The sequence below is a fragment of the Lithobates pipiens genome, unplaced genomic scaffold, assembly GCF_037356315.1.
Source record: "Lithobates pipiens isolate NorthernLeopardFrog02 unplaced genomic scaffold, aLitPip1_a1.2 Scaffold_22, whole genome shotgun sequence".
NCBI lineage: Eukaryota > Metazoa > Chordata > Amphibia > Anura > Ranidae > Lithobates > Lithobates pipiens.
This window is the reverse complement of record NW_027507784.1, coordinates 17181316-17191147: the sequence shown is the minus strand read 5'-3', so window position 1 is coordinate 17191147 and position 9832 is coordinate 17181316. Positions and strand designations below refer to the sequence as shown.

Below are 9832 nucleotides of genomic sequence, written 5' to 3'. Positions count from 1 at the left end.
CAGAGGACTGAATGATTGTCTGTTCTTGGTAGCCGTGTTAAACAACATCCTTTAGATTAATTTGCTTACATGTAAAGTCTTGACTGAGAGCTGTCAAATGGCTATACCAGCCAAATGGCTATACCATGGAAACCTTTGAAAACATGGAAAATAAATTTGTTGAATGCAAAAGAGATGCCTTTTCTATTAGCTTCTGTAAAGATGCAGCTGTTATAATGGCAGACAAAAACACTCATTAGGAACTGTTTGACCCCTTGTTCATTCTGGAGTTGAGTGAAATTTAAAGTATTCATTACGCAGAAATTTTTTGGGAAATCATACGATTTTAACAAAAATGTAAGAATTTTGGTAGGTCAATGGAGAATGTAAAATAAAGGTGCTTTTGGTGGGGTTTGGAGAGCAATGGGCTTTAAGTAAACAGACAGTGAATAAAGAGAAATAAAAAAATTTAATGACACACGTAACCATGAAATACAAACACAAAAAGAAAAAGGCACAAACACAAAGGACACCAAATTAAATAAATTACTTACCTGTACATAAAACAACCCAGCATTTTTTTTTTTTGTGTTACAGACAATAGTTTACCCCCCATTGGCGAGGTAGCAATATTATACATAATATAACTGGGTAATAACATTTACAGTGTAGGTAAAATTGATCCAGGGAATATTCAATTGCCTCTCTGGGGATCAGGAAGGAATTTTTTGCCCTGCTGGAGCAAATTGGACAGTGCTTTGCTGTTTGTTTGTTTTTTTCTTCTTTTTGCCTTCCTCTGGATCAACTGTGGGTATAGGATTGTGTATCTGGTATTGTATGATGTTGTTTTTGTTTTTGTAACTATGTAACTATATGTAAGTTTTAAAGAAGGAAACAAAATGGATTTTGAAATGAAAACCTATAGCCCTTTTGGACTAAACATAGATTGGGACATCAATTCTTTTATTTATAGCTAAGAGCATATTCTGGTATTGCCCACAAATTAAGCATTTCTGGTGGGACCTTTTTTGAATCTTATCGGACATCATCTTTTCACTTGGTGGACATTATTTATGGTTTATTTTGGTCACAATTTATACTATTAATTTATATATATATTTTATTCTGTTCTTTTATTTTCTATTTTGTTCTGTTTTACTCTATTATATTATATTCTTTTATTTTCTGTTATATTCTTTTCTATTCTATTTTTTTTCCTACTCTATTCCTGTTCTATTGTATTCTCTTTAGAAATTCAAAAACTATTCAAATTTATATAGTTCTCAAATTCTAATCGATTCAAATTCAAATTAGTTGAAATTCAGTACTATTGTAATTCAGAAATTCAAATACATCCGAATTTACAAAAAACAAAAATGTGTCCGAATTTCAATTTGGAAAAGAAACAAACTGCACATGTCTAATCATGGACAGGACCTCATTAAAAGGCAGACTTGCCACTGCCTACATTTAGTGCCTCTCTAGATCACATCCAGTAAATTGCCACTACTGCCAGCATGTTAACTTACCCCTAGGACATGACCTCTTCCGAAGCCAGGCATAGCAATGGTCCATTACTGCTCATCTCAGGGCAGGACAATGTAGTCCTACCACTGCTCCAATACTGCTCACCTTAGGACAGGGCTTAACAAGAAGCAGTTTAACAATTGCCACAATACTGCCCACCCCAGGACAGAAAAACTACAGAGTCTGCCAGTACTGGGACAAGGTCATCCAGTGCCTAGGGCAAAGATCATCATTATATGCAAGCAGTCATCCAAGGATTTTTTTTTAAGAGTGGAGTCATTGCAAAGAACTGGGGCTGTGCATGGTGGGAGACCCCTGTGGCACAGAGGAGAAAGACAGCACAGCCTCCTGGCTCTCTACTGATCCCCCCCACTGCTTCCAGCAGCTGACAGGAGTGGTGATGTTGCTGTCACTACTCCTGTCAGGTATATAGTCAGAATGGTGGTGCCTGCATCCCTGCAGTACACAACTACGCCAAGGGCAGCAGTCTCTCCTGCCCACCCCTTGGCCCTGGTGTCTGAGGGGGAGCGAGTGAGACACAAATATATGAGGATTTGGTTCAGTCAGGGAAGGTAAAGGACGTTCTTTTTTCACTTTTTAAAACTCTGTGGGGGCATCAGTGGAGGACAGCCTATGGGCAGGACTATAGGCAGTCTATGGGCAGGACTACAGGCAGTCTATGGGCAGGACTACCGGCAGTCTATGGGCAGGACTACAGGCAGTCTATGGGCAGGACTACAGGCAGTCTATGGGCAGGACTACAGGCAGTCTATGGGCAGGACTACAGGCAGTCTATGGGCAGGACTATAGGCAGCCTATGGGCAGGACTATAGGCAGTCTATGGGCAGGACTATAGGCAGTCTATGGGCAGGACTTCAGGCAGTCTATGGGCAGGACTACAAGCAGTCTATGGGCAGGACTATAGGCAGTCTTTGGGCAAGACTACAGGCAGTCTATGGGCAGGACTACAGGCAGTCTATGGGCAGGACCATAGGCAGTTTATGGGCAGGAATACAGGCAGTCTATGGGCAGGACTACAGGCAGTCTATGGGCAGGATTTCAGGCTTTCTATGGGCAGAACTACAGGCAGTCCATGGGCAGGACTACAGGCAGTCTATGGGCATGACTACAGGCATTCTATGGGCAGGACTATAGGCAGTTTATGGTAAGGACTACAGGCAGTCTATGGGCAGGATTATAGGCTGTCTATGGGCAGGACTACAGGCAGTCTATGAGCAGCACTACAGGCAGTCTATGGGCAGGGCTACAGGTAGTGTATGGACAGGACTACAGGCAGCCTATGGGCAGGGCTACAGGCAGTCTATGAGCAGGACTACAGGCAGTCTATGGGCAGGGATACAGGCAGTCTATGGGCAGGACTACAGGCAGTCTACGGGCAGGACTACTGGCAGTGTATGGGCAGGACTATAGTCAGCCTATGGGCAGGACTATAGGCAGCCTATGGGCAGGACTATAGGCAGCCTATGGGCAGGACTATAGGCAGCCTATGGGCAGGACTATTATTATTTTCTTGTGAACATGCCTAGCTTCTAATAAAGCTTTTTTTAAGATTACATAATTGGGGTGCAACCGTCCTTTCGCATTAAAGTAATCTGTGAATGGTGGAGTCATTTGCAACCTGCATTCGAGTTCCGGAGGTGGCACAAATTAGATTTTTGAGTGGTGGAAATCTATATTTTATAAATAATGGTATAAGCCCTGATGAAGGTGTCTAAGAGGTCCTGCAAGCTTGTATCTCTAATAAATTGCTGATAAAAGGTGTCACTTCAACTACAAACTTTCTATTTACCAAATAGTGCATATTGATTCCCTATAGAACATTTCCCCTGTGCTGAAGATCAAAGGCAGACGTCTAACATTTCTAAAATGTATTCCATGTTCTCTGCTGTTCCATGTAACATAAAACCTGTCAGGATTTGACTGAAGAACAAGAATCATTTTAATCGTATGCTGGTGAAATTTGATTGAAGGATACGACAGATGAACAAAATGTTCTTTGTACATATCACCCACACACAACCTAACATCTTGTGAATTGTAATGAATCAAGGAGCTGCTTTTTTGTTTAACTAAAAATCAATTTTTACCATTACATGGACAGACAATTTCTACCACTGACAAGCAGGAGAGTGCTGAGGACCTTACCACAGCCCCGGGCACTGGGCAGCAGAGGAGAGTAAGGAGTAAAGTGAGTATATCACCTTATTTATTATCCCCTGAGCAAATCATACAGTTGACTCTTATATTGTGAAAGGTGACCCACTAGAAGTGTAACATTTTTTTTTTATATTTCCCAAAGTTCAGCTTTAAACAGCCTTCCTAAACCTTTTTTGGCACAGATGAACCCCTAAAATAGAGCTGATCTCTTGGGGAACCTTTGCTAAATCCAATTCATTGGGGGTCAATGGAAAAAAAAAATGTCACTTACATTAGTGATCAGTGGAAAGAAGATGACTTTAGAGTGGTCATCAAAATGCCACCCTTATGGACAGCTGAAATAATTGGCATCATACTTCTAGCTTTGCTAAGTATCATTGATCCTGGAACTATGCTGGCACCATTGAATTGGCAGCCAGTCAACTTCAGCTCAACAAACCCGTAGTAATCTCTGGAGGAAGCTTAGTTGGGAATGGCTGCTCTAAACAGATGGTATGATGACAATAAAATATGATGACAATTATACATATAATAAAAGTACAAATAATATTGACTAATGTACTCTTTATATGCTAAGCACAGTTTATATATATTTTTGTGAACTAGGCTATAGTGCTATGCTATATGAACATATACAGAAGAAATATGTTATATGTTCATTTTCATATCAGGATATTTTTAAAGTTGTTAAAGTGGTACTAAACTGCACTTTTTTTTTTTTAAAAACCCTGCAAGACAATGGCATAATGTGCTAGTATGCCTAGCATTCTAGCACATTATGAAATACCATAGAATGAAGCCCTCAAGCAGCACGCTTTCTCTGCTGACAGGGCTTCCATCTTCACCCAGTCTTCCTTCCAGGCTCGTATCTTCCGGCCGTCTGATTGGCCACGCCACAATGACGTCACTCCTGCCCATGTGCACCAGAGTCACGGCCTCTAAAGACACAGCATAGTATTCCATCCCTTCAGACCGCATGCATGATGTCACTGGCTGAATGCAGTGTTGCTAGCTCCTAAACAGTGCAAGTTCAGGAGATATTCAATGTATCTACAGGTAATGCCGCATACACACGATCAGATTGTCCGGCGTACTTAGTCCGCCCAAACGCATTTCAGCGGACAATTCTATCGTGTGTGGGCTTCAGCGGACTTTTCCAGCGTGAAGTCCGGCGGACTAAGAAAGTATTTTTGCACTCCAATCTTCCCGTCGGACTTGGGTTTCAGCGGACAATACGTTCGTCAGTATGCTAGTCCGGCGGACTAAGAATGACGCATGCTCAGAAGCAAGTACGAAAAAGGAAGCTATTGGCTACTGGCTATTGAACTTCCTTTTTCTAGTCCCGTCGTACGTGCTGTACGTCATCGCGCTAGCAAATGCCGGACTTTCTGTGTGTGCGTGTGTGTCCGAGTCCGTTCGGTAGAAAGTCCGCCGTATTATCCGTCGGATTGTATGTCGGACTAGGTACGCCAGACAATTCGATCGTGTGTATGTGGCATTAGCCTTAATATAGGCCTACCTGTAGGGACAAGTAAAAAAAAAAAGCGTTTACTTACAATTTAAAGCGTAAGTTCACCTTTACAGAAAAATCTGTAAGGTAAACTTACACAAGTCCCCCCCCTCGCCCCCCCCCCCCCCCACTGACTTGGCCCGTGGCAATCTCCAGTTCTAAGCCCTGGTATATTTGCATCAGGATTATGGGGCTTAGAAATCCTCTCTGCAGCCATGCATCTTCTCCATAGCTGAGAGGACGGGCTATGCGGCTGCTGATTGGTCGGCGCCACCCATGTGACGGCAATGACCAATTAGAATGCTCCAAAACACCCCTACCAAACTCTCTGGCATATGGGCATGCTGGACCCATTTCCGAACCACAGACAGACAGATACAAAAGTCTAATGAGCCTAGATCTCGCTAACTTCCCGAATTGGACACAGACCTAGAAACCTTACTCCGCAAACACACAAGACGTATGACTATAGACAGAAAGAAGTGTAAATGTAATGCTAGTGTCAAAATACCATATGTTTATGGCACATAATAAAGTAACCATCTACCTAAATACACTAATCAGTGATTAAATACAAATAAAATTGAAAAATATAAATATAAATGAGTCCGTCCAGATACTTGATGGATTCGCCACAAAGCCGACCAGTTTATAGAAGAAAAGGGCCAGCAGTTGAGTAAACCTCTAAAGATGATGACATCGGTAAAACAATATAGATGGATACTCTTACCAAAGCAGATGGACCTGTGTGTCACCAACACCAGATCGTAAAAGCATGTAAAGCTCCAATCATGCGGAGACGATATGCCGGGTCATGGACAATCCTCCATCAATATGAGCCAGTCTGTGATGTCATCAGGGGACCTTTGCACGATGGAATCCAGGAAATGGATTGTTTCACAGATTAGCACAGTATTGTTCCCTTTTTTACTTTTCGTATGACTATAGACCAGGGATATGTAATTAGCGGACCTCCAGCTGTTGCAGTACTACACGTCCCATGAGGCATATCAAGACTCTGACAGCCACAAGCATGACACCCAGAGGCAGAGCATGATGGGACTTGTATTTTTGCAACAGCTGGAGGTCCGCTAATTGCATATCCCTGGTATAGACTATAGATGTTGGGCCTCCCTCCCCTACCCAAGGGACGAGTCTGGGAGGACTTCACATCAAAAATGAACAATGCCACTACTGACACCTTTTCGCAAAAATTCTAGTTCATGAATCTTTAACATATCCTTACCTCTATCACAGTGATGGCGAACCTTGGCACCCCAGATGTTTTAGAACTACATTTCCCATGATGCTCATGCATTCTGTAGTGTAGTTGAGCATCATGGGAAATGCCGTTTCAAAACATCTGGGGTGCCAAGGTTCACCATCACTGCTCTATCATATCGATATGTTACCACCTAATGCCTGAAAGGTGTACATCACGGAGACCAAGGGGGATGATCCCCCCTCCAGTACCCTAACACCCTTTCACTTCTATTGCTCTTCTGTACCTTTCCCTACACCCCTCATGGCTTTTCATATTACTATCTCACAACATCGACCTGTACCAAATGAAGCACCTAATCTATAACATAAGGGATACAGATGCGCTTTCGATCTGACGACTTCGATGAAATAAGTTAATCAGTCAGTCTCCGTTATCATTTTTCCAAAATCGCTACCTTACAGAACTAAGACGCCAGATACACATACAATACCCCATACACTAAATATGATAATGGCTGATCTTTCTCCTAAACGTTTGTCGATGGTTTCATTTAGCAGAACAGACCGATGATTGTTTAAAATGTTATTATATTGATGAATATGCACTTTGTATATGATTAGCATGTACAATACTTTATTGATCTTCAAAAAAACATTGTAAAGTAAAAAAAAAATAATAATTAGCAGCTTCACAAGAATGCTCCAATATGTCGCTCCCGATGAGGGACTTTTGGACATTCAGCTCAGGGGATTTCTAAGCCCCGGACTCCTGGTCGCAGACATAACGGGGCTTAGAACCTGGAGATTCCTGCGGTCCAGGTCAGCGGAACCGGGGGGGGGGGGAGGAGCAGAACCTGTGTAAGTTCACCTTACAGAGTTTTCTGTAAAGGTAAACTTATGCCGCGTACACACGTAGCCAACTATCCGGCAGACTTAGTCTGCCGGACTTACCACCGGACTGTCCGCCTGACTTTCCGAACGGGCTAGTTGCCCACACACGGCACTTTTCAGTGGACTAGTACGGCGTACTAAGTCCGCTGGACTATCTGCCGTACCTTTGAAATGAACGGACTCGCCCACACATATGGAGGAAAGTCCGCTCATTTTGAGCGCGTCTCCAGGTAGCTGAGGCCAGCGAAGGAGGCGTCGCTGGTCCCGTCAACTGGTATGGACTTAAAGGGGAACCCCTACGCCGAAAAATCAGCATGGGGTCCCCCCTAGGTTCACATTAGACCCTTATGTGAGCACGCTACCCGGCCAGCCAGGAAAGGGGGTGGGGACGAGTGAGCACCCCCCCTCCTGAGCCATACCAGGCCATACCCCCACCCCAAAGCACCTTGTCCCCATGTTGATGAGGACAAGGGCCTCTTCCCGACAACCCTGGCCGTTGGTTGTCAGGGTCTGCGGGCGGGGGGCTTATCGGAATCCGGGAGCCCCCTTTAATAATGGGGCCCCCGGATACCGGCCCCCCACCCTATGTGAATGAGTATGGGGCCCCCCTTTCCCAAGGCACCCCCCCATGTTTAGGGCACGTGGCCTGGTATGGCTTGGGGGGGGGGGGCGCTCGCTCTTCCCCCCTTTCCTGGCCGGCCGGGTAGCATGCTCGAATAAGGGTCTGATGTGGACCTGAGGGGGCCCCCACGCCGATTTTTTCAGCGTAGGGGTTCCCCTTTAAGTCCATACCAGGTAAAGGGGCCAGCGACGCCTCCTTCGCTGGCCCCGGCTACCTGGAGACGCGCTCAAAATGAGCGGACTTTTCTCCGGGCGGGAAAAGTCCGTTCATTTCAAAAGTAAAGCGGACTTGCACACACACGGCCGGATTGTCCGCCAAAATGCGAGTCCGATGGAAATATTGGAGTGCTTAACTACTTTCTAATTCCGCCGTGCTTTTGGGTAAAAAAAGTCCGCTGGAGGCTACACACGGGGGGATTGTCCACCGGATTGTTTGAGCATTACCCTTTAAGCTTGGTAAAATGTACAGTAAGTAAAACCTAACAAATATTTTCAAATTTGCTCCATTTATGGGAGTGTTTTGTTATGACTGTTCAATAAATACTATTCTGCTTAGCTCTTACAGATTTATTCAATAGAGAACAGGGATAAGAAAGCCAGCGTCGTCCTACTGTCTACTCATTAGAAACAATTCCCCAACATGAAGTTGTCTCTGTGGGCGTCTCTTCTCCCTGCTGGCTCATGCACCATTGGGACCATCTTAAACTCCCTTGTGATGAGTATATATACAAAGGACTGGTGCAAGAAGAAAAGTCTGAATGTGTGTGATCAGATCCTACTAAGCATGGTGTTCACCAGTACCAACCTTCAATGGGTTATCGCCCTTAATTCTTTGATAATATACATGCAAACCTATCTTGCAGTACCGATAGAAGAATTCTTTTGTCTTTGTGTTGTTCTAGTTTTTTTCCTGATTGAGGCTACATTTTGGCAATTGGCCGTGCTCTCAACCTATTACTGTGTGAAACTCTTTGACTTTACCTTTCCATTCTTCAGATGGGTGAAAAGGCTTATCTTGGGTTCATCAACTCGACTCCTGCTAATTTCCACAGCTGTTTGCCTTGCTATGAATTTCCCTTTTTTTTGGGCACTTCACCTAGATAGACCTCAGAATGTGACAGAAGGCATTTTCAATATTAATAGTTATTACAGAGTGTTTAACATGATGTTTGGTTGCTGCTTACCTTTTGTAATAACATTCACTTGCATTGTGCTCAGTGTAGGATCTCTCATGAGACACGTCTGGACGATCAAGAGCAATGTTCCTCAGTACAGCTCATCCCCTCAGCTTGGTGGTCACATCCGGGCAGCCGGCACCATGGCTCTTTGTTTGGTACTTGACTTATCTTTCATCCTGTCTATAACTGGTATTCTATCATTACCAATAAATAGAGGAGAAGATGTAGAATCAATCAGTTGGGCCATTGTTTCATCATATCCCATAATTCTATCTGTCATTCTGATAATAGGAAACCCACAACTAAGAAGGAGGGTGGTTGAGATGTGTGCTTCATAGTTTTAAAAAATATATATAGCTTTGTTCTGGCAAGACGTACTTACACTTTTTCACATGCCATTGAGGGGGTCTGTTCTAAAAAGATGGAAACTGTTTCTGATTTGTGTTGTCATGCTTTGTCTTAAGTTTATAAAAGTTTAAAATAAATATAAAAACTGTATTATATATATGTACATACAGTATATACATATATATATATATATATACATATATATATATATATATATATATATATATATATATATATATATTGCCCCACTCTTTGTTTGAACCATATGCATCTGTATTTAAAGAGCACTCCCCTAATATATATATATATATATATATATATATATATATATATATATATATATATATATATATATATATATATATATATATATTAG

The 9832-nt window shown here is 42.8% G+C and overlaps 1 protein-coding gene across 1 annotated transcript; it reads left to right on the top strand.

The window, feature by feature from the left end:
• The first annotated feature begins 4194 nt into the window (after positions 1-4194).
• LOC143925613 (taste receptor type 2 member 4-like) lies at positions 4195-9446 on the top strand. Its single transcript, XM_077450084.1, has 2 exons — positions 4195-4256; positions 8621-9446. Exons 1-2 carry the CDS (start codon positions 4195-4197, stop codon positions 9444-9446), a joined length of 888 nt encoding a protein of 295 aa, XP_077306210.1.
• The last annotated feature ends 386 nt before the right edge of the window (positions 9447-9832 follow it).

Excerpts from the sequence above, each read along its gene's own strand:
- LOC143925613 (XM_077450084.1), top strand. The coding sequence starts at position 4,195 with ATGATGACAATTATACATATAATAAAAGTACAAATAATATTGACTAAT. Across the intron at positions 4,257-8,620 it reads ACTAATGTACTCTTTATATG|TGGGACCATCTTAAACTCCC; the intron begins CTAAGCACAGTT and ends CTCATGCACCAT.